This window comes from Ambystoma mexicanum, chromosome 9, assembly GCF_040938575.1.
Source record: "Ambystoma mexicanum isolate Mex_15411 chromosome 9, UKY_AmexF1_1, whole genome shotgun sequence".
Lineage (NCBI taxonomy): Eukaryota > Metazoa > Chordata > Amphibia > Caudata > Ambystomatidae > Ambystoma > Ambystoma mexicanum.
Genome location: NC_090931.1, coordinates 178,405,171 through 178,430,703, shown reverse-complemented (window position 1 = coordinate 178,430,703; position 25,533 = coordinate 178,405,171). Strand labels below are relative to the sequence as shown.

At 50.3% G+C, this 25,533-nt stretch overlaps 1 protein-coding gene across 2 annotated transcripts in view; it reads right to left on the bottom strand.

The window, feature by feature from the left end:
- BCL9L (BCL9 like) overlaps window positions 1-25,533 on the bottom strand; it is a 298,755-nt gene that overhangs the window by 30,248 nt on the left and 242,974 nt on the right. The window contains exons 6-7 of one of the 2 annotated variants that reach the window (XM_069614403.1): window positions 22,173-24,516; window positions 21,948-22,058 (exon numbers count right to left, since the gene is read on the bottom strand). In XM_069614403.1, coding sequence (XP_069470504.1) covers window positions 21,948-22,058; window positions 22,173-24,516 — 2,455 coding nt within the window. The remainder of the gene's footprint in view (window positions 1-21,947; window positions 22,059-22,172; window positions 24,517-25,533) is intronic. The other variant, XM_069614404.1, reaches the window with a different exon arrangement.

The following is a 25,533-nucleotide window of genomic DNA, read 5'->3' as shown; positions in this document are numbered from 1 at the left end:
ATCTCCTAACCACTGAATGCGGTGCCATTTCCTATCCCACAATGCGACAGCATCCTACTGGAGAACAGTACCCTCACGCAATGTGACACCAACTCTGAGTTGGCATGACACCCTCTAACGGCGAGCGACTAGTGTCACAGACTGCGCTTACAATGTGACACCATCTCCAGGCAATTGAGAGGCGTGACACAATCTCCTGACCATGGAGTGCAGCGCCAATACCCAGGCCTATGATGCGATACTAAGACCAGGGAGGAGGGTGCAGCCTGCCCTGATAATGTGACACTGCCTACAGGCCAGCGAGTGATGCACCGTCACCCACCCTTCAGCTCTTCATGGCCGATGGGCAGGGGCGTTGCTAGGGTGGGGCATGGGAGGGCCTGGGCTCTTCCTCTGAAATCCTATGCCCCCCCCCCTTGTGCCCACCCCACCTGGGCTACTCTCTCTGCAGTGCTGCCTGCAGTGTTGCCAAGTGCAATTGGGCTTGTTGACAAAGCAGGTCAAGCCCATTACACATGGCCACAGAGCATCCTGGAAAGGGCTGCTGGCAGCCCTTAACGACCTGCACAATTGCCCATCGTTAAAGAGCTGCCTGCAGCGCATTTGCTCCTTTGTTACCAGTCCCAATCTGAGTGTTCTCTTCTTTTTGCATATGTTTAGGCTTTTAGCACTGATGGGACCTTGACACATGAAATACCCCTCACAGATTTCTACCTGTCCAAACGGGGTCCCATCAGTGTGAAATGCTCAAACATAAGCAAAAGAAGAGAAAGCCCCCCTTTTAAAGTTGTCCTGTCTGTGATTGACATGTAAAAAAAGGGATTCCCTTGCATAGATAGCAAATGTTCCCATTGTGTGCTCTAGGTAAATTGTTTCTGTGATTTTGGTGGCTGCCTGAGTGGTTTTTAGGGAATGCAGAGAGTTGTGTTGATGTATCGTGATTGGCTACTGGGCTATTTAGGGCAATTTGGTATGGTCACGTGTGTTCAGGGTGGTGTGCATTTCATTGTGTAACCTTTGTTGTTTTTGGGTTGGAGGGGCTGTGTGTGTAGACAAGTGTGGTTATTTATGGTTGGTTGTAGAATGATTTCAGGCGGTATTACCAGGTCTTGCTCAACAGGCCACCTAATAACAGAGGACAATCTTTTTCCATTTGGAAACATGCCAGTTGGTATTTGCCTCCATCAATGCAAAACTGACTTTCTGCAGCTTGTATGCCTTGTCATGCCATTATATGTAATATTAGAAACACTGTTAATCTAAGTGTTTCTAAATCACCGGCCGCCGATTGTTGAAATTCAAATTGAGGTCTTGGCAGGTAGCTCGCCCCTGACAAGGGTTTCCTGGCTGATCCCCCAGCTTTGCTGAGGGAAGCAGGGGGCTCGGTGATCTCATCTGCTGTCCTCCTTTCATTTGCTTGTTTGCAGGAGTTTTGCTCAAACTGTTTCTTTCATCTGGTCTGAAAGGGAAACACTGCCTTTGAGACATCAGAGTGGCTCCATCTCTGCAGAAGACACTGCTTGAAAGGATCATATCTTATCGCTGGTTGAGCGCTGTTATACGGCGCACACTGACACACACTGCGCTCCTCTAGTTGACATGCCCGCTCTGGATATTCTCAGTGCTCTTGATACATTTGCACTATAAAATGTCCACACAAAGACACTGCTGAGAAAGGAACCCACAGCCCCAATTGCGATCTGCACAGACCTTCCAGTAAAGCACCCGCAGCCAGATGTGAGATACACAAAAAGGCACCACGGGCCGTGGGTATTAATGGCACACTTGTGAAAGGCCCCCTACAGCAGATGCGATTGGGACACAATATGGACACTGTATCATTTCAAAGTGCATAAAATGGCCGGTATCCATGACCAGCCAATGATACCAGGCAACTTCTGAACACATTGCCCATGAAGGCCCGAAACCAGGAGTGCACTTAACTGCTGCTGTGTGTGTGCTTTTAGAATGAAAATGTCCCTTTGCATTTCTTTACAGAGAAACATTAAGAACGTCTTGTCCAAAAGAATGGTCTCTTAAATGGGCCATCACTGGTAAATCGCTCCCACTTTAAAAGCTCTGCCAGAAGAAAGAAAGTGATAAGCAGTCACTGAGGGCCCCTCCCATTCCCCCAGCAGCGTCTGCCGCTGGGAGGGGGGAGGGGGTAGGGCCCCCTCCCATTCCCCGAATTTAGACTAAGGGCCCCCTCCCATTCCCCCAGCAGCGTCTGCCGCTGGGAGGGGGTATTTAGATTAAAGGCCCCATTCCCCCAGCAGCGTCTGCCGCTGGGAGGGGGTATTTAGACTAAGGGCCCCCTCCCATTCCCCCAGCAGCGTCTGCCGCTGGGAGGGGGTATTTAGATTAAGGGCCCCCTCCCATTCCCCCAGCAGCGTCTGCCGCTGGGAGGGGGTATTTAGACTAAGGGCCCCCTCTCATTCCCCCAGCAGTGTCTGCCGTTGGGAGGGGGTATAGAAAGTGAAAAGCAGTCATTGAGGGCCCCCTCCCATTCCCCAGCAGCGTCTGCTGCTGGGAGGGGGTATTTAGACTAAGGGCCCCCTCTCATTCCCCCAGCAGCGTCTGCCGTTGGGAGGGGGTATTTAGACTAAGGGCCCCCTCTCATTCCCCCAGCAGTGTCTGCCGTTGGGAGGGGGTATAGAAAGTGAAAAGCAGTCATTGAGGGCCCCCTCCCATTCCCCCAGCAGCGTCTGCTGCTGGGAGGGGGTATTTAGATTAAGGGCCCCCTCCCATTCCCCCAGCAGCGTCTGCCGCTGGGAGGGGGTATTTAGACTAAGGGCCCCCTCTCATTCCCCCAGCAGTGTCTGCCGTTGGGAGGGGGTATAGAAAGTGAAAAGCAGTCATTGAGGGCCCCCTCCCATTCCCCCAGCAGCATCTGCCGCTGGGAGGGGGTATTTAGAAAGTGATAAGCAGTCACTGAGGGCCCCTCCCACTTCCCCAGCAGCGTCTGCCGCTGGGAGGGGGTATTTAGAAAGTGATAAGCAGTCACTGACGGCCCCTCCCACTCCCCCAGCAGTGTCTGCCGCTGGGAGGGGGTATTTGTCTTTAGAGAGTCGGGGGTAGGGCTGGGCGATATATCGAGTTTTAGAGATATATTGCTATATATTTTTAATGTCGATATAGGATGAGACAATATCGTTAACATCAAGATATATACATATAATTGCTTGCTGTATAAATGCACAATTTTTACCTTCCCTGGCCCCCTTTGGACTACTTTGCCCGCGTCAATTTGGGAAAAGCATACCCATTGCCCTTTTACTGGCGGCCCTCCTACTTTTGTCTGTGGCCCGCACTGTCCCCCCCCACCCCACCCAGACCCCGTAAATTTGATTCCTGGAGACGCCACTGCCGATAGGTGAGCCTGTGCGGGGGTGGGGCGATCAGTAGCAGGTCCATCAGGTGAACGTCTGCAGGGATCGTCACCAGCATGGCGTACCTCGTGACGTCAGCACTGCCAGAGGTTTGCCTGAAGCTTTTGTCTCCTTGCTGTCATACGTGAACACATGCCATGTTGTAAGTAAGTGACCTCGCAATGTCAGATGTAGACAGAATACGCGTGCGAGCGCCCCGGCTGCCTTGGGCAGGGTTGTCAGGCTATTCTGGGACAGAACAAAAGCCGATCTTCTGGTTTCCACCGGCGCAGGGAAGTCTCTATTCCGCATTCCTTCGTGTTAAACACAGTGTAAACACATCGGGCCTCATTCCGGGTTTGGAGCTAACCATGCAGTAATTAGCTCCATGGTTGCCTCCGAAACCGTCCCATATCCGGCATGGTGAATGGAGTAATTACCGGTCCATTCCAGGGTTGGAGGGACCGGCAATTCCCCATTCACCTTTTGCCCTTCCCCATTCCCATTTCTGCCCCATAGGGCTCAATGGGAATGGGGAAGGAGGTAATTACGGCACCGTAAATTACGGTACCGTAATTACCTCCGAGGTACCTTTGCGGGTCCCGTACTTAACTCCTGCTAAAAACAGGAGGTAAGGAAGGACCCGCAAAGGGAACTCGGAATACGGAGCTAAGGGATTACCGGCATCGGCACCCTTACCGGTGCCGGTAATCCCTTACCTCCAACCTCGTAATGACCCCCCTTGCCTTTACAATCCCATGGAGGGTCGAGGGATACATGTATAGGGATGGGGTGGCGTGCCGCCGTGCTCTGCAGGATATGAGCCTCTCGGGGGTGCAGATAGAACCGTTCTAATGCAAATGGGCTGGAAGGCAAGTTCATTGAAGTAGCAACAAAAAAACCCCACAAAAACATGTCTTAACCAGGCTTCCACCAGTCGAATTATAAGCACTTTGCCTGAGCTCCATTGCAGTCCTGTTAAAAACAAGCATTGGTAAAGCCAACAGTTTTGGCTTTTGTGTAGGCATGGGAAAGGCATTTGCCAGGCACTGCCATAGTTGAATTAACTGGCCTCGAAGGTAGCAGCTGCAAAATGGTGCGAGTGCCTGGGCATATAACAGCAGTGCCTGGCAAATGCCTTATTCACAAGCTAAGCCTGTTGGCTTTGCCAATGCTTGTTTTTAACAGCAAAGTGCTTCTACATCGAGTGGTGGAAGCCTGGTTAAGACATTTTGCAATAGTTTTGGCTCATGGGTGGCCCTTTAGGAGACATACAAGTCTCAGGGATTCGCTGGGACCCCCAGGAATCAGAGGGTCTACTAGGAGTCAAGGGGAGGTTATTGGGGGAAGCTATTGGGGCCAGTGCGTGTCATGGGACCCAACCAGGCTCATAGGGCTCAGTGGGATTCCTAAGGATCATCTGCAATCATTAGTCCAACAAGAATTCCAGATCCTGCCTGGGATCATCGGGCCAGGAGGAAATCTTTACACCCAATGAGCGCTGCAGGGCTCAGCAGGAATCAATGGCCCTATTAGGAGAGGACGCAATGGGAGGCCCAGGGAAGTCACGGGCTCCAACGGGAGCCGCAGGGAAGTCACGGGCTCCAACGGGAGCCGCAGGGCAGTCTCGGGCTACAATGGGAGTCACAGGGAAGTCACAGGCTCCAATGGGAGTCACTGGGAAGTCATAGGCTCCAATGGGAATCACAGGGAAGTCACAGGCTCCAACGGGAGCCGCAGGGCAGTCTCGGGCTCCAATGGGAGTCACAGGGAAGTCACAGGCTCCAATGGGAGTCACGGGGAAGTCACAGGCTCCAATGGGAGTCACTGGGAAGTCACAGGCTCCAATGGGAGTCACTGGGAAGTCACAGGCTCCAATGGGAGTCACTGGGAAGTCACAGGCTCCAATGGGAGTCACGGGGAAGTCACAGGCTCCAATGGGAGTCACGGGGAAGTCACAGGCTCCAATGGGAGTCACGGGGAAGTCACAGGCTCCAATGGGAATCACTGGGAAGTCACAGGCTCCAATGGGAGTCACGGGGAAGTCATAGGCTCCAATGGGAGTCATAGTGGTCAACCCGATTAATACTGGCTGGCAGAAGTGGTGGGCCGCAACCAGAATCAAAGTGGCCGCCGGGATCACTGGGTCCAACCAGAGTTAGAATGCCATGGGAGCTTTAGGGTCCATTAGGAACCATTTGGCTCCAGGTGAAGTCCTGAGCCCCAGTGGGAGTCGTGGGGCCCCACTGGAGCTACTGGAATCAACAGGAGGCTTTGGTAACGACTGGAATTATTGGGGTTAATGGGAGCTATAGGGCCTAACAGGGGTGGGAAAGGCTTTGGCCCCCCAAAGGACTGTCATTGAGAAGGAACACAGGCCAGACATTTGCAGCAGTGCTGCAAAACGTGCGAGTTTGGGATTTCCCAGGGGCCTCATAGAACACACTGAATGTTGAGGCAACTATAACATATGGGGAAAGGTGGTGGTGTGTGCAGTAATAAATAAATATGCCTCAAGATTCTCCCGCACGCCTCTCACATTCTGCGTCGCCCCTTTATCGATGCAGCGCTCCCCATATTATGCGGCGCCCCTTTATCGATGCAGCACCCCTCACATTCAGCGGCGCCCCTTTATCGATGCAGCGCCCCTCACATTCACTGGCGCCCGTTTATCGATGCAGCGCCCCTCACATTCAGCGGCGCCCCTTTATCGATGTAGCGCTCCCCATATTCTTTATCGATGCAGCGCTCCCCATATTCTGCAGCGCCCCTTTATCGATGCAGCACCACTCGCATTCAGCGGTGCCCCTTTATCGATGCAGCGCTCCCCATATTCTGCAGCGCCCCTTTATCGATGCAGCACCCCTCACATTCAGCGGCGCCCCTTTATCGATGCAGCGCTCCCCATATTCTGCGGCGCCCCTTTATCGATGCAGCGCCCCTCACATTCACTGGCGCCCGTTTATCGATGCAGCGCCCCTCACATTCAGCGGCGCCCCTCACATTCGGCGGCGCCCCTTTATCGATCCGACTGGCATTCTCGCTGGGATGCCCTAACCATGGCAAGAAAAGGCGCAGACTAAAAAGCTCATTGCCTTCAGGCACCGGGGTGCCAATCAGACTGGAATCTCTCAATAATGGTCCTCAATCACAGACACATGTCTCCCTGTTTGACTGGAGTTATCCTCGATTGCCAACGTCACGTTTAAAGTGACAGCGGTCCTAGACTATGACCCCATTCTGAGCGTTGGCTGGGAATCTTCGATGCTAAACACGTGGACGTCGTCTGTATCCACAATCCATGCTTGTGCCTGGATTATAAAAATGGTTGTGGTAGGGACTGTTTCTTTACAAATCCAGAGAAAAAGAGCGGACGCTCTCATTGCAGCACCAGCAGTCCAGGGACCAAGCAGGACAGAGCATGGGTAGTGGCGTTGAACAATTATTTTCAAAAGCGTCAAACATCCATGCGCAGTGTGCACAGCGCGCACTTCCTGGTGTGAAGTTTCCTAGCCTGGAGCAATGGGCAGCGTCTCAGCTCGAGCAGTAGGACTGAGCTTCCCGGGTGATTCCATGTCACTGGGAACACCAGGCTCCAGTCCTGGGCTTTGGTTTGACTTCAGTATTTCTGTAGTCAAATCTTTTCCATTAGAGTGCACCAAAATTGCAGGTGCCACAGTGCAAGTGATCGTGGAACAAAAGGCGAGGACAGGGCCGTGGCATTCCTAGTGTCATGGAGTCATCTGCCAACCCTAGTAAGGACCTACTCTGGCTGTAACAGCACAATTAAGCAATAGAAACCAAGGCAGGGGGCATTATCTGTAGGGTAATGCCCCCAGGGTGTTAGAAGCCCAGCATAGCGAGGGCTTTAATGTAGCCCTGGAGGCATTACCTGACCAGTAATGCGCCCCTCCGAGGGTTCGACTGCTTTTAGTAATAGAAATAAATAGGGCCACCAGGTATCGGGAAGCAGGGACTACAAGTAGACTTTTAGTCCCTTCTCTCTTTCCATGGCGGCCACTGCAAAAAGTAAACCAAAAAGATGGCTGCCATGGAAGGTGGCTTTTCCCTTTCCATGGCAGCCAGGACGCAGACGCAACCGGCCCGACAAAGGCTTTGTCGGGCTGGTAACGACCCGGCTAGGCCCAATGAGCTTGCTTGTTACAAATTCGTTGACCATCACTGGGTACTAATGGGCATGTCTGCGCCTCTGCTCAAAGCTCTAGTGAGGTGTGCTCTAAACTGAACAGCAAACCCTATCCTCACTGGACTCAATCTCCCATTCAACTGCGGCCTTCAAAAAGCGGGCTTTCAATTGCTGTGCAACTCATCTGACTTGCACCAGTAATGTGTGTTTCTAATGTGAAAAAGCCATGAGCTGACAGTATACTTGGCAGTGCCACGAGCTGTAGGTGGTCTGCTGATTACAGGTGTGTGAGTGCGTGTGTGCATCATGGCTGTGTTCTTGCATCCATTCATTGGACTCCCCTGGATGCCTTCACTCAGAACCCTTTTTGGAACGCACCTGGTTTGGAGGATTCTTGCAGGATTGTTGGGAAACACATGCCAACTTGGCCAACTCCATTTGGGAGGTTGAAGTACAGTTCTAGTTTATACTTTGCATCTGGGACTTGTAGCCCTGGATTTCCCCATTATAAATCTACGGCTACAAGTCCCAGAAGGCAAAGAAAAGAACGTGACTGGTCTAGCATTTCCCGAATGTATCTGGGATGGTTCTCGGGTGGCCTTGGTGCAAGTTAAAGAAAAGTCATTGGGCCTCATTGCGAGTTGGCCGGTAGTGAAATAAAGTGCTGGTAACAACGTATATATACCGGCACCTTTCCGGAATGGCACACTGCAAGTCAGCCGGTAGCAGCTCTAATTTACCAGTAGGCCTGACCTACTGGTAAATCTGGTCCCTAGTGGCAGAAAAATGCTAGATTCACCGGCACTGTTAAAAATGGTGCTGGTGATTCGGGTCACCCCATCCCATGGAATCCTGTGGCACTCCATGGAATGGGGTGTTACCAGCGTCTCCGCCGCCCAGACTATCTCGGTAATACCGTGGTATCGGGCAGCGCAGACAGTGCTGCAGTTTCCGATACCAGGAAACGGATAATGAGCCCCATTTTGTTGACATCTCACTACCAGTAGAGAGTTTTGTTTTACAAAGCTCAACGCTGTGGCTGCTTGGTCATTACCAAGGCCTACAGAGACCGGTCTATGGCTCCCAAGTAAACTCATGTTAGGCGGTCCAGCTAATCAAGTCTTGGACTTTCGATGCACCTGGTAACTTCCAGTCTGGCATTTATAATGAGGAAAGGAAAACTAAATTTAACAGAATACAAAATATAAAAATTGGACTAGATGGGCACCACCCGCATGGCATGGCTCTAGTTAGAGCTGACTGAGTCAGGTGAGGCTTGGGCGGCCTGCGTCAAGGCAGGGGCTCTGCCCAGAGCCTTGTTTCTGGTTAAGGACCAACCACTAGTCCCACCTCCACACAAGCTTCAGAGAGTAATTATAAGGACTGGAGCAGGACAGGAAACCTGATCTTTTCACTTACTGATTTCTTTGTTGCTGAGGTGCAGAGGTGCAGCGGTGAGCAGACTGGCGCTGTAACTTTGAAAAGATGTTGCCTGACAAGGTAAGTGCTGCAGGCCACCGCATCCCGCCCTTCTGATGCTGCCCCCATCCCAGAGCACTATATATACAACAAAAGGGATACTGGTAACGCAGGGGACGGCCCCTAAAACCTCATAGGGAGTTAAGTCCTGTATGGGTCCTATTCCCGAAATAACCTCACTGGTTATGTAGAACACTACACCCATTTGTATATTTCAAAGTCATAACCTCTCATAACAATTGAGTTTTGTGTAAGATAAAAAACATATTTAATACAAGATAGTTATACATACAATTAAGTCAAACATGTAATACACATACATAACAATAAGTGAAATCATTGAAATCATTTATTAACTGGTTGAAGCCATATACTACACATGTATATAACAATAGGTGAAATCATTGAAGCCCTGTATTAACTGTCAAATCAACACTTTTAACCAAACAAGGCCAAAGGGCAAAATACAGGAACGCATCAGAGGGGAATTTTCAGAACCCAAAGTAATAAATGCCACTGCTGTGTGTCCTAAGCAAATAAAGCACAAGGGGCAGGGTTTGAGACCCAAAATGGGTGAGGCGTGTTAGTTAAGAGCCTCCAATGTCCTCTGATCAAGAAAGTGCGTTTCGGCAGTGGTAACAGTGCGGAGAAAGTGGAATCTTCACAGTTGAGAGACTGTTCCGCCTTCGTCAGGGCAATAAGTAGCAAGACCCTGTTCTAGAGTGGTACCAGGAGAACTCGCTGTAGATAAATCGGTTCTCATGTGCTCAAACGAGAAGATGGGATGTGAGTCGGAACCAGCTGATGAGCTAAAGGTAGCCGTTTTGGAACAGCGCAAACCCTAATTGTGGGAAAACAGGAGAAGCTGGACCTTGAAATGGATCCTCTGCAGAAAGTGTTAGTGCGGGAGCGTGCTCCGCGCAAAGGGAGCGTCCGTGTCTTTCATAACATGGAGGCTGCGTCTTAAATCATGTAAGGGCTCGTTCAGATTGCTGGCTCTGGGAGCGGGTTAGGAAGTAGCTCCGAGTCGTCGCGAGGGAACCGGAGCGGCTGTGAATGCCGTCGTGTCCCGTGCGCTGCGTTTGTGGAAATGCAGCTACAGACTGCACTGAAAAAATGCGAGCTGACGGCGTCCGTTGCTATGGCAACGACGTCACGTTCGGGAGGGCTCGCAAGACAGGGCCCGTATTGCTATCCCCCTTTCCCTCCCCCATGCCACTATCCAGAAAAAACAAACCCAGTAGAAGCCCCTTCCTGCAGCCCCAGCCTCGTTTTTATGTAGCCTCCTCCTATCCCAGCTCCAACTTTTGGCGCACTCCACAAATACTGCCTTTCTGCTTCTCCCCACCCCTCCCAGTTCCGGTAGCAATGTGGATTTGTTCTCTTTGGAGCAGATGTGTCCCTTTCTTGGCTTTGCCAAACTGTAACCGGCCCGGTCTTTCAGGGCACAACTGCTTCCCATTGCTCATGTGCACTAACAAAGGCACTGGGATTCTGCAAAGATTGTGCTTCAGCGACCCTCTTGCCTAGTCTAGTGAACCTTAGTGGGACTTCTCTTTTTATAGTGTAGGCTGAGAAATTAATCATTTCTATGGAATTTTGGTACATAAAACTAAGATTTGCCCAGGAATACGCAACTGATGGACCTGGGATGTAAGCTCAGTCTGCGATTCTGGCACTTTATCACATATCTTTCCAGCATTAGCTCCCATGTGCACAAATGTGTGCATCCTGGCTTGGCTGTACCCATGAATTCTCTGGCTCCCCCAGGTCTAGGTGAGCGCTCTGCCCTTACTGATCACCAAGCTGTCAAGCCAGCTCATTTCTCGTTGCCTCCCCAGGTAGGACGACGAGGTAACGTGGCAGACATGTACCCTCTGTTTTGCAGAGCACACACCCGAGAGCCAGGGATGTCATTTGGGGGTCACCAGGGGTCGCACCTGCAACCCCTGAGGTCTCCCTTAATACCCCTAAAAAAATGTTTTTCTTTTTTTTATTATCTAAGCTACTGGGCTGTGGCCAGCGCCATCTAACTCTTTCTTTCTGGAGTAGCTGGCTTTTTTGTTCAGGCCTTTTTAAAAAAAGGGAGGTTCCACAAGTCTAACACTTTGAGCAGTGGCCCTAAATAAGAAAGAATGGGAATAACAAATCCTTTGTCTTTCTGGAACTCTATACAATAATTGCTAGACTCATTAAAAGTTTATTTCAGGCACACTTCAGGGGGCGAGTCACTGATTTAGTCTGCTCTTAAACACCTCAACTCAGCCTTTCACCCTTCTGAGGTCGATAAATGAGTACCAACACAGGTTGGGTGATATTGTATGTATATTTGTTCTATATAAAGCGCTTAAGCGTAAGTGCTATTTTAACACATCATTATCATTTGGCCTTTGACGTCTGCTTGCATGCAAGTAATTTGATAATATTACCTATACACACTTATATTAACGATACATATGGTGATCTATTCTTGTATGAAATGTATATCACATTATAGTGGTATCTTAACCATATTTTTCGTAGTGTACTTAGGAACAATGCTATGTGATGGCACTTCCTGCTTTTTCAAGGGGTGAAATGTGTTCCATTGCTTCCCGGGATGTCACTTTGGGGTGGGGTCAAATGACATCACTTCCTGTGATGTCATCAGGGGGTCAAGGGTCGTGTGATGTCACTCACGCTACCCCTGGCATTTTGGTGAAATGACGACCCTGCAGAAATCAGGCCCAAAGGAGGCCCACAGTGTTGGCTTCCTCGTGCACCAGGACGTATTTGAAGTGCATGTGTCTGCCACTAGAGGGCAGCAAAAGGTAAGTTTCCAGGAACAGGGGCTCAGACCGAGGGGTGGGCTACAATGGACATCGAAATAAGTGGAAGAAAGCCGTAGGATTCGCAGACAGCACTGAACATACGACATGTCCGCAAGAGCCCATTTTTGCTCTCGGACCCCTCAGTGCCAGGTGTGGATCCCCAACCCTGCTCAGAAGCACTGCCTTGCCCACAGTAGAGTTCCAGCACAAGACGTCAAAGCCAATGGGAGCGCTTTAGCGCCAGAAACATTGACACTGTGCACAGACCCGTGTAGGATCTGTGGTCAGAAAGTGAAGGCATTGCTAAGGGGGCAAAGGGAGATTGCTGCCCCTGTTGCCTACGAACTAAGGGCACCGTTGGCCCTTCTACCCCCTGCACCTGGCACCTGTCTGAAGCACATGGAAACCTCTGCGTGGTGTAAAATGTACACCATGTGGTTTTTGCTATGTACACCATGTGGTATTTTCTATGTACCCCATGTGGTAAAGGTCTCATGAGATCTCGACTCATCATTAAGTGGTATTTAAAACATAGGGAGTATTTAAAACACCGCGTATTTTGACTGCTGCCACTGTGCTCGCAACGAGGCCCGCATGTACGAAGGGGCTGTAACTGAGCACAACCGCCCGGGGTACAGGCAAGGCCCTACCCCTGGACATCAGCTACACTTGCGCAGAGGCGCGAATGGACCAGAGTTCAAGACAGATTTGAATCCTGGCCTGTACCAATTTGCAATCTGAAAAAAGAGGAATAAATATGTGGGTGGGGGGGGGTGAGTGAGTTTGGGAAAAGTTGAATTTGCCACCCAGGCTATGCCCCATGGCAAACAACGTGCACCAGTCTCTGCGCAAACACCTGAACTCCACAAACACCCGAATACGAATGGGAGGTTGAAGTGGATCCTAGCCAATGAAAACAACCGGGTGCTTTTCCCTTCTGGCCTAGGCATCTCCCTCGGGTTATAGCGCAGCCTCCACGCTCCCAGAAACGCTGATCTAAGGCGTATGCAATCCCTGTCGGTACTGCTCCCTGCTCACCCACTGTTTCTATGCCCCCTGCTCCCCCCCATAGCTTCTGTCAGACTGCTTCTGCACTCCTTGTGTACCGCATGGCCTTCCCTCTCCCAGAGGTGGTGTACGTTTTTCTTCTCTATATATATATTGCTGTCCTTCCTGCTTCCCGACACTTTTTCCAGTTTCGGCACGCTCTGCGTTGATAGCGCCCTGCCCCAAGGGCACACTGTTTTACACGGCCCCTACATGTTGCTTCCCTCATGCTGTTGTACACTTGCTGTGCTTCTCGCACAGGCTGCTTCGTTCAGGTGCGGTCTCACACTGCTCCTCCTTCCTCCTGCTCCTAGCCTTGCTATTACTGTTGAAGCACTGCCTGTGAACATGGCTGCCCTCCTGCTCCCATGCGTGTTACAGCTGTTGCTTCACTCTCTGGATATATTGCTGGCCTCCTTCTCCCAGACATGTCGCAGCTGTTGCTTCACTCTCTGGATATATTGCTGGCCTCCTTCTCCCAGACATGTCACAGCTGTTGCTTCACTTCCTGAATATATTACCGACCTCCTTCTCCCAGACTTGCCACAGCTGTTGCTTCACTCCCTGAATATATGACCAGCCTCCTTCTCCCAGACTTGCCACAGATGGCACTTGTCTCTCTGGATGTATGGCATTCCTCTTTCTTCCAGACTTACTACAGCTGTTGCTTCACTCTCTGAATATATTGCTGGCCTCCTTCTCCCAGACTTACCACAGTTGTTGCTTCACTCTCTGGCTATATGGCTGCCCTTCTGCACCCAGACTTGCCACGGCTGTGGCTACCCTCTCTGAACATATGTCTGCCTGGCTGTCCTCCATCTCCCAGACTTACCACAGCTGTTACTTCACTCTCTGGATATATTGCTGGCCTCCTTCTCCCAGGCGTGTCACAGCTGTTGCTTCACTCTCTGGATATATTGCTGGCCTCCTTCTCCCAGACATGTCACAGCTGTTGCTTCACTTCCTGAATATATTACTGACCTCCTTCTCCCAGACTTGCCACAGCTGTTGCTTCACTCCCTGAATATATGACCGGCCTCCTTCTCCCAGACTTGCCACAGCTGTTGCTTCACTCTCTGAATATATTGCTGGCCTCCTTCTCCCAGACTTACCACAGTTGTTGCTTCACTCTCTGGATATATGGCTGCCCTTCTGCTCCCAGACTTGCCACGGCTGTGGCTACCCTCTCTGAACATATGTCTGCCTGGCTGTCCTCCATCTCCCAGACTTACCACAGCTGTTGCTTCACTCTCTGTATATATTGCTGGCCTCCTTTTCCCAGACTTGCTCCAGCTGTTGCTTCTCTCTGTATATATTGCTAGCCTCCTGCTCCCAGACTTGCTACAGTTGTTGCTTCCCTCTCTGAATATACGGCTTTCCTCCTGCTCCCAGACTTGCCACAGCTGTTGCTACCCTCTCTGAATATATGTCTGTCCTCCATCTCCCATACTTGCCAGAGCTGTTGCTACCCTCTCTGAATATATTGGTGGCCTCCTTCTCCCAGACTTGCCACAGCTGTTGCTTCACTCTCTGGATGTATTGCTGTCTTCCTGCTTGCAGACTTGCTACACTCTCTGAATATATGGCTCCCCTCCTGCTCCCAGACTTGCTACAGCTGTCGCTTCACTCTCGGCATATATGGCTCCCCTCAATATATGGCTCCCCTCCTGCTGCCAGACTTGCTACAGCTGTCGCTTCACTCTCTGGATATATGGCTTTCCGCCTGCCCCCAGACTTGCCACAGCTGTTGCTTGCCTCTCTGAATATATTGCTGCCCTCCATCTCCCAGACTTTCCACAGCTGTTGCTTCACTCTTTGTATATATTGCTGGCCTCCTGCTCCCAGACTTGCTCCAGCTGTTGCTTCACTCTGTATATATTGCTGGCCTCCGGCTCCCAGACTTGCCACAGCTGTTGCTTCACTCTCTGAATATATGGCTCCCCTCCTGCTCCCAGACTTGCTCCAGCTGTTGCTTCACTCTTTGTATATATTGCTGGCCTCCTGCTCCCAGACCTGCCACAGCTGTTGCTACCCTCTGAATATATTGCTGGCCTCCTGCTCTCAAACTTGCCACAGCTGTTGCTTCACTCCCTGAATATATTGCAGGCCTCCTTCTCCCAGACTTGCCACAGATGGCACTTCACTCTCTGGATGTATGGCATTCCTCTTGCTTCCAGACTTACTACAGCTGTTGCCACACTCTCTGAATATATTGCTGGCCTCCTTCTCCCAGACTTGCCACAGTTGTTGCTTCACTCTCTGGATATATGGCTGCCCTTCTGCTCCCAGACTTGCCACAGTTATTGCTTCACTCTCTGAATATATGGCTCCCCTGCTGCTCCCAGACTTACTACAGCCTTTGCTTCACTCTCTGAATATATTTCTGGCCTCCTTCTCCCGGACTTGCTACAGCGGTGGCTACCCGCTCTGAATATATGTCTGCCTGGCTGCCCTCCATCTCCTAGCCTTACCACAGCTGTTGCTTCACTCTCTGTATATATTGCTGGCCTCCTGCTCCCAGACTTGCTCCAGCTGTTGCTTCACTCTCTGTATAGCTGGCCTCCTGCTCCCAGACTTGCTACAGCTGTTGCTCTCCTCTTTGAATATATGGTTCCCCTCCTGCTCCCAGACTAGCTACAGCTATTGCCACACTCTCTGGATACATGGCTTTCCTCCTGCTCCCAGACTTGCCACAGCTGTTGCTACCCTCTCTGAATATATTGCTTTCCTTCATCTCCCAGACTTGCCACAGCTGTTGTTGCACTCTCTGAATATACTGTTGACCTCCTGCTCCCAGACCTTCCACAGTTGTTGCTTCAATCTCTGGATATATGGCTTTCCTCCTGCTCCCAGACTTGCCACAGCTGTTGCTACCCTCTCTAAATATATGTCTGTCCCACATCTCTCAGACTTGCCGCAGCTGTTTCACTCTCTGAATATATTGTTGGCCTCCTGCTCCCAGACCTGCCACAGCTGTCGCTTCACTCTCTGAATATATGGCTCCCCTCCTGCTCCCAGACTTGCCACAGATGTTGCTTCACTCTCTGGGTGTATGGCCTTCCTCCTGCTTCCAGACCTGCTACAGCTGTTGCTACACTCTCTGAATATATGGCTGCCCTCCATCTCTTAGATTTGCTACAGTTGTTGCTACACTCTCTCAATATTTTGCTGGCCTCCAGTGCCCAGACTTGTTCCAGCTGGTGCTACACTCTGAATATATTGCTACCCCCCTGCACCTAGACGCACTACAGCTGTTGCTACACTCTTTGAATATATTCCTGGCCTTCTGCTGACAAGCATGATGCCACAATGTTGCTGCACTCCCCGTTATACAGGTCGCAGGCATGCTAGCACTATTGCTGTCCTTCAGCCCCCTGTCCCTCTGCCACTGCTGCCGCACTCTTATATGTATTGCTTCCCTCCTGCTCACAGGCGTACTGCACAAGAGTAGTTCACTCCCTGTACATATTGCTGCTTTTATGCGCCCAGCCATGATGCCATATTCTTGTTGCCCCCCCCGTTATATTGCTGCGCCCTTGCTCCTAGTCTCGCAATCTATTGCTGTCGCTGCACTGCCTGCATATATTGCTGCCCTGATGTTCCCAGGATTGCTATTACTGTAGCTGCACTCTCTGTTTATATTCATGCCCTTTTGTTCCTAGACATCCTGCTACGCAAGTGCATCACTACCTGTATACATATTGCTGACCTTGTTCGCCCACTGGTGCTCTCATGCTGTTGCTGTGCACGTGCTTTAAAATTGTTGTCAAATTGTTGCTGAATACCGGATGACTGCTTGCCTCCTTGCAGATGGGCTGTTCCGCTGTGGCTGCACTCCTTGCACCCAGAGGTGTTGCCGCACTCACTGTATATACGGTTTCCCTCCTGAACTCAGAGGTGTTGTGTGAGAACCAGAAAAAAAGTTTCCGCGCCACAGAAAAATGCGCCACACACTTGATTTGGTTACAAAAACCAGAGTTTTGGTTTTTAATCATGACATGCAAAAGATGCCCAATGGATTACACGTGTTTCGGCACTAGGAGGTGCCTTTTTCAAATCAGGGCAAGTTAGAAGTGAGTCAGAATAATGTTTTGCTTTTATTCTCAGTTATGTTCAAAAAAAGTTTGTGGGTTCAATCCCTCCCTCAAAAGTTACGATTCTTAAGGTGTCTTCCTAGCTAGTCTCCCGGGATCTGGCACCCAGGCGGCCAGAACACGGCCATCGCTATTGCATTCAGTTCCTGGGGGTGGACCAGTGAGGGAGGATCACCTGGATGAGGGGGCTCTGGGAGTGGGACACCGACAGGTGAGATGCGGTACCCCCCTTCCTTCAACACCTTTTCCCCATCCTACCACTTAGGACCTTCAAAACCACTGCCCCCCCCCCCTTTTCTGACATGAACACTTTCACATGACACACCAGAGAATGGACTAACACTAGAGCCGTTTACCTGACATGTCCCAATACAAGAGTCAGGCAAAGTCAGGCAATTGATCAGAACCACACACACCTGCCCTTCCCCTTCCCCACAGGGATAAAAGTTGGAGCAAGAGAGCACAGTACAAGCAAGGCGAGCAGGCAGACAGCACAACGGCACAGCTAATCAGGCACGGCAGTTCAAGAGAAGGAGAAAGGCGTCAGGAATCGAGAAAGTGGCGAGGAGAGAAGTGGCCTTGCCCTTTTCATCCCATGCCCACAGAACCTTTGTGGAAGAGAGCCTAAAACCGCGAACATAGCACAAGCCGATAAGAGCCGCGCTGTGGCGGACGAAAGACGCAAAGTGGCAAAATTAACTAAGGTCAAAAGAACTGTAACAGTGTTGAGGGGACACCAGCTGCAGAGGGAACTGGCACCACGTAAGTGCTAACTTGAGAGACTCTGGTCGATCCCTGTGTGAATGAAGCTACAGAAAGCAGAAGGCAGTTAGGTCAAAGTGGTCATACAGGAGGTCCCAAGAAAAATCCACATACATTTGAAGGTCTTTCATCTACGAACTTGAGAAATAAAAGGGAAGTCTTTTTCCGCAAACGAATGTGAATGTGAATTTGGCAAATGAAAACCCAGAACAGGGATGCTGATGAGAAGGGGGCAAAGTCTAAAGTCCCAGGAAACAGTGTGCTGACAAGTGCGGACCCAGCCGAGGGATGTCCACTGCATCTGTTTAACAAGACATTAAGAATTGTGAGCAGAGAAAAAGCCGTAGTGAACCTGGAGAAGGGAGGTTGAAAGTAAAGAGGGGTCCGCGCCCGGAAGAGGGGGGACCCAGAGAGAGCAATCCTCACCCAAAGTAAAACCAAGAAACAAACTTTCATTTTGTTGAAGGAACTTTGTTTTTGTTGTTGACTTCATCAGGCCCTGAAAGGCAAGATCCTTTCAAGAGAAACGAGAGTTGACCACTGACAGTACTGATAGCTGCGAGTGGAACTGTCGCCTCGTTCTGGGGAAAGCTCGAGCGTGTGCTGTGCTCCAAGATCCCATCTTCCCCTGTGTTCAAAACGCGGGGAAGGGAGATCCAAGCCACCGCATCCTTGCATATTATTTATGAACACTTCTAACTTTTCTTGAAAACCAACCCACACCCTTTTTGCATTAGTTGTAAGGTTTGGCCGTAGGTTTCTTAGTATAAGTCCTTTTGATTTGACACAGCGCCACTAGGACTGCCTTATTTTCATTTGATGGTCGACGCTTGCCCCATCTTAGATTTAGATTAGTCGTTTATCTCACCCATAAAAAAAGTTCAATAAACACCCTTGAGCTGTGATCACGTGTGTCTGTCTTTACTGCTGCCACCATGAGTTCACATTTGTCACACTGTTGCTGAACACCGTGTATATATAGTTACTTGCCTCCTCGCAGATGGGCTGTCACACTGTGGCTGCAATCCATGCATGCACATAGTGCTTCCCCCTTGCACCCAGAGTTTCAAGTCTGCTCTTCGACTTTTTAAGCTTCCCTCGTGCAGTAAAGCCCTTCAGTACCGGGTGTGGTGGTGTTCATATCTACCCGAGTTAACACCCCTCATGTCCCCCGCAGTGGAGTGCGCACATGTGCCCCACAGCTAGTGTGCCGTGGGCCCAAACCGAGCAGTGAATAGAAGCATCAATGGTCCTTTACCTCTACTAGGGGCTGTGCTGTTACCCTTCTGTAAGCCTCCAGTCTAAGGGCTCAGGTATGTCCATCGGGTGACATGAGTTCAAACCCAGGTCATCATACTGGGACTCATTTTTGGAATAGTTTTGGTGGACATATGTCAGTCTTTCCAAAACAAAATAGAACAAGGCACCAGCGGGCATACTCTACAGCCCTACACAATAAAATCATGCAGTGGGTGCCGGAAAATACACTTCTTTACTCAGCCCTACAGATAGGGTAGTGTAGCGTCCACTTATACTCCCTAATAACAAGCAAAAACTCCCATAAAATAGAACTAGGGAGTAAAAATACTCCCAATAAAAAATGGGAAACTGACATGTAGGACCTTGTGCCCCCGAGTTCACCCACGCGGCTGCATGGATATGCTTGGACCTGCAGTGCACGGAGCACCACAGGAAGAAACTACTGTTATTAAAGCTGGATAGGAAGAAGTAAACCTGTTTCGTTTAACGTGCATAAATAACTAGGTGCAAAAAAATAATTATTACAAAAACATTTTCATTTTTCCAGTTAAAACATGTTTTTACTCCTTTATAAAATACAACCAACTGGGAATTTCTTGCTCCCTAAAAAATCCTTTTACTCCCATTTAAAAACAAAAAGGAGTACAATACCCCCACTTCCAAATCCTATCTGGACCCCTGATTTTAATATACCGTCTTATAGAAAAAAAAACTGCTGACGATCTCACCCAGCGTTTCACATGGAACCACCGTGCTTTTTCAAAGGAAAATTTGAAAAATGTCCAATTGTTTGGTTCGATTTCAATACTTTTAATTCAAACCATATTTTCAGTGTACTATGTTCTAGGGCATTGTTATTGAGAAATGTTATTTAGCTGCGACTTTTGCCACCCACAAAATCATCCCACATTTTGAATGGCGTGGCAGAACCTGGGGAGTGGGGAGGGAGAGTTATAAGTAGGGGGAGGTTTGAAGTGAAGCCCCACGTTCCCCACTCCACCCTTTCTTGCATCACGCCCCCTTCCAAAACACCCACTGAAATTTTACACAATTTGAAAAAAATACCCAAGAATTCCTTGTTAAAAACAGAAGAATCCCAGCTTTATATGGGAAAGCCTGCTGCCAACCAACTCCCTCTTACGTCCGGCATCAGCCCCGCTACCCACCCTTCAAAGTTCACCCAAATTGCTCACTCAAATTAAATACTTGCTGATTAATTATTATAATTTTCTTAATTTTGTGGACATGATGGTTATTTTTACCCAACTTTTTGTTAACCCTTAACAGCATGCTGTGGTGCTAACGTGTTGTTGTCTGCAAAACGTGACACTGCGCGGAGACCCTACAAAAACCCCGCTCAAACCACATCCCGGCTTTCTCAGGAGAATCTGTGCTCACGCCATTACATTTATTTTAGGAATAAGGGGGAAATGTTTTAGCATTTTGGGAAACATTTACTTATAACGTTCTCGACAGAGGCTGCAAACTGGGCTTGCTATTTTTATGTTTTTGTTTACCAACTACTGACTTTTTTTAAGAAGAAAAAGTTCTAAAGTTTACATATTTGAAAAAAAAGGAATATCTTAATTTAAGTTCGGTTCCCATTTTTTAAAAAAAAAAATTTAGTGGGTAATTTTGATTATTTTCATAAATTGAACTAAGAGAAACTTACTTGTAAAAGTGTTTTTTTTCTATGTGTGCAATTCTGCACGCAGAACCGGCAGGATCCCAGTTTTTGCACTGTTTTACATCCATTCATGAAATCGGTCGTAAATGCCGCCTGCAATGTCCGTGTGTGGCGGGAAATGTTAACATGATCCGTTGTGCAATTTGCCTGCTGGTGCCAAAAGCTTGCGGATTTCAATGTGGAACTGAATCGCTCCACGCCCCCTGAAAATCACCGCAGTCGGTTTCAGGTGCATCTCATGCATTGAGCGACTGGAGGTGGCAGCTGCATGCCTGACAAAACGCCCCAGGTCCCTATATAGAATTTACCAAAATTGCATAGTTCTTAATTTATTTGCCGCGACCATGTCTCCACCAGTAAGTTACGCACTGCTTCACCCTGTGCCACTGTCAACATGAATCCTAGAATATTGTTGTTACCAATTTATCCCGCGTGTAAGTGGCAACCTTGCATCTTCCTTTGATTTCAAGGGTTACATTTTAGATGCCATTGTAAACAGATGTTTACAGAACTGAAATGTTATCTAAATAAAAGGCATACAGTCATTTCAGCAGTGATATTGGGGCAGGTTCTATGTTCTTTCATCCCCAGTTTTTTTCCCTCTGATGAGTTCTTTCCTGAAATGAAAAAAATCCTACTTTTTAAAAATATTATATTATATACTCCCTATTCCTCAAACCCCTGCCACTTATAGTCCCCTCCATTCCCCCCTCTATATTTTTCGATGCGTTTTTCATTGAAACATTTCCAGCAAAAAACGAATTGCAAAATATGCTGGCGATGAAACAACTGTATACCATTAGGAGGGCATTGACCAGGGTTTCGACCGCCATTTGTGGTCTATGCTGCAAGTCTGCTTGTTTCGGAGAGTAGGAAAGCAGGAGGGTCCTTTTCTCTAAATTGGTGCAATACCTTAAGTCTGTACAGCAGGAGAATCAGGAGTGACTGTAGGAGGTACAGGGCTCTAACTCTACACTCTGTTGTAAGTTATAGTGAAAGTATATGAAGGTTGGGGTATAGGAGTGGCAGTGGCGGGACAGGGCTATACCTCCCTTACGGAAGCATGACTTACGTTGAATCAAAGGTTCAAGAGTGTACTTGCCCACAGACGCCTGCAAGTCTGCTTTTCGTAATATATTGCAAGTTTGCGCAGTGTGATAGTCGCAGCAGTGACATAGAATGCGCATTACTTTCATTTTATATGATGGGCGCCACCAGCAGGGGGGGGGGGTGAAACCTGTTTCAATATGTTTTGAAGCGCAGCTCAAAGTTTAGAAAAGTTTGTTGAATTACTTTTTTGGAGATGGCAAACAGCACAGCCGGTATGAGGGGATTTTTCCGGCACCCCATATCGCGGTGCCAAACTTTCCTCCAACATCAAAGTCACAACGTTTTTTGATAGCTCTGTATTTGGGGAGGACAAAAAAATTGAGTGTACAGAGAGCACTCTACAAATGTACGAACACATGACCAACGAACGAAGAGACATACACAAGGGCTGGGGAAGGGACATCTTACCCGGGTCCATGGAGTTCATGCTGAGAGACTGCTTGCCCTGGGGGACCCCAGGGCTCTGCATCGCCGTCTTCGGGGATGGCACCCATCCAGGTGAAGGGACTGCCATGGAGGGAGACTTCATTCGGCGGGGGGAGCTTGTGGGGGAGCGAACCCCGAGGGAGGGTGTGATCACATGGGGGGATTTCATAGGTCCAGTCTGGTTGGAGGACGGAAGGTTTCCCAGCTGTGACGGCGTCTGAGGAGACTTGAGGTTGGCAGAAGGCGATGTACCCATTGGCGAGTGGACTTGTCCAAGCGTCGGAGACTTGAGGTGGCCCAGGCCCGGGGAGTTCATCTGGTTCATCGTGATGGTGAGGTCCGAGGGGCGGCGGCCAAGCCCCCGTGCCGTGCCAGGGTGCAGGTTTCCCATGTTGGCTTGGGCGTTTGGGCCACCTGGCATGGGGATGTGGCTCAGCCTGGTGGTGCCAGCGATGTTCCCAACAGGCATGGGGCCCTGGTCAGGGCTGTACATTTCTGGTGCACTGCCCATTTCCTGCGGCATGTTAGGGTATGGACCCTGGCCCCCAGGGTAAGGGCCCTGTCCTTGGTTGGAGAACTGGGAGGACATCATCATTTTCTGAGGAACCCCCATCATGCCCCCTCCACTGTCCCGGCCACCATTCTGTGCTCTCATCCTGGCTATCCCCTCGGGAGACATGCCCTGAGGACCCCCCATCTCTGCAGCCCTCATCTTCTGCGACATTAACATTTGCTGCTGCGGCGTCATCTGCACGTTGAGGTTCATGTTCATGTTCATGTTGACGTTCATGTTCATGTTGAGGTTCCCGGGGCCCATCTGACCTTCCATTTCACGCAGGCTTGACTGGCCCATGGGTGGGCTCATCATGCCCCTGGAGCCCCCAAAGTCCATCCCCATGCCATCTCCTGGCATCTGCCCAGGAAAGAGGGCGGGGTCCATCTGCCGGTGGGCTTGCATGAGCCGTTCCATTTCCATACTCTGGCTCATGGGTCCGCCGGGCATGCCTGCGGCCCTCTGCATGCCAGCTGCTCGCTTTTCCATCAGCTGGTGCCTCAGGATCTCTTCCCTTGCCCGCGGGTTCATGAACCGCTCTGCCTCGCCTTGCCCGGGCGGGTAGGGCATGCTTCCCTGTGGAAAGTTACCCGGGCCTCCCATTGGCGGCATATCATCTGTCCAGACCATGCCAGGACGAACAGAGCGCTGCATGGCACCCATGGGACCCATCGCATCCATCGGCATGTTCTGCATCCCACCAAAGCCAGAGACCCGCTGCATCTGGTTGCCGGGAAACCTGGGTCCAGGGAAGGCTGCGCCGCCACGAAGCGGGAGTGAGTCCTGCATGTCAATGGGCCCACCCAGCCTGTTTGCCATCCCAGGGGGCCATTGTTCACCCCCTTTGCTGTGGTACGGCGGTGGAGGTCCGCGGATCATCATGCCACCCATCGCCGGCTGCATCATGTCTTGCATAGGCCGGCCGTGAAGGGAGATATGCTCCTCCTTCCGTCTCTTCTCCTCATAGTACTCCTCCTGCAGCTTCCGCCAGGCCACCTGCTCCGGTGTCAGGCTGTCCTGGTTTAGCCGCTGCATCATCATGTTCATCTGCTGGCCCATGTCCGATCCCGGATGGTGAGGCATCTCGTGCTCCATGCCCGGGCCGCCCAGGCTCTGTGTCTGTGATATCATGGACTGCAATGGCTCCTCGTACTTCTTGTGGCCTGGTGGTGGAGCTGGTGGTTGCTGCTGAGGTGGCTGAGGTGGCAGCTGCTGAGGTGGTGGAATGGGCGGGCCCACTTCACCCGCACCTGCGTTGGCTTTCATGTACGGGTCGCCTTCCCCGCTTCGAAGCAGGAGGCGCTCAATGTCTCTCAGTGTCTGCAGGGAGCGTTCCCGATGTTCCAGCTGCTCCTTCGACAGGCCCTCAGCGGCAGAGACACCGCGGGGACACAGGTTGGCCGGACCGTTGCCTGCAGGGCCATTGTCATCTCCCAGCAAATTTGAGCCAGACACACTAGAGGGATCCACCGGCCCTCCTTGGATTTTATTAGCTGCAGAGTTTGGAGGGGTTGCGTGATTGCTTCCTCCCTGGTTTCCACTGCCTCCGCTGCCCAATGGGTTTGGAGTCAAGTCATGGCGTGCTTCCTCCACCTCGCCCTCTTGGGATAGTGCATTTGGGGTTGGTAGAGAAGGCTGGCTAGTGCTTTGCTGCTGAGGACCCCCTTGTGCCGTCGGTGGGGTGACCTGTGGAGTGCTTGCTGGCGGTGGAGAAGTTGTGTTCACGGGAGGATGTTCTTGAACAGTAGGGGCTGGCGGTGCCTCGTGCGGGGCCTGTTCAAATAAATGAAAAGAGCACATTTTGAGAAACTCAACCAACATCAGGATGTCCCTCTCTCCTTATCTAAATCCATATCCAGGTTTGGTGCGCTTAACAAACAAATAAATAAATAAATAACAGGTACCATAGTACAACAGAAGTCCCCAGAACTCGTCTCACCCTTGAATCTCCCTAAATGTAAACTAAATGTTGCTCAGAGCCAAGCACCGCTGCCCACGGACGTCGCCTGCAGCACTTCCAACCACACTCTTTCCACCCAGACAAGACAATGTGAACTCTAGCTCCTGCTTATTCATTTAAAAGCACATGGGTGATAATGAGCACACATGAAAGGATGGTTGTGCATTTGAGGGGCAAGATCCACACGGAAGAGCGGGGCTGTGAACAGTGGGTGCAATGCAAGGACTGATGCTCAACAATTCCAACGGCAGTGAAGATAGGGGCGTGATCAGAATTATCTTTGGTGCTACATAGTAAATCACTTTAAAAGCAGAATCATTTAAGGTTTCAGGGTTTACATATGTCTGCTGTGATGAAGTCTCGTGTCTGGTCCTGGGGACCACCAAGAGAGTGGCTGTGGGGTCCGGGTGCCAGCCTGAACCAGTAGATGTTGAGCCCGGGCTGGTATGGGGAGGACCTCGGGTCACTCTCCCGTGGTCCTCATCACAGGGAAGGGGACAATGATAGTCCTGCTTAGCTATTCTGTTGACCTGGACCCTTTCCAACCGGCAGTAGCTCCGAACAGGAGATCCTTGTAGATTTAACCCTTTTCGCAACCGCAATAAGAGCAAGGAGGAGAATTCCAATGCAAACCTCCGGAAATGACAGAGTCCGACCCTCCCTCTAGGCAGAACCAAAACTGTAATAGTCAGTTTCGTACACGGACACAATGTTGCGGGCTCAGGGTCCTTTATCCACTGTATTACAGAGGTTATTTCCAGGCTCTGGGGTCATACACAATGAGATAAAAAGAGAACCATAGTTGCTTCAATATTGCGGTTCTCCGGGTG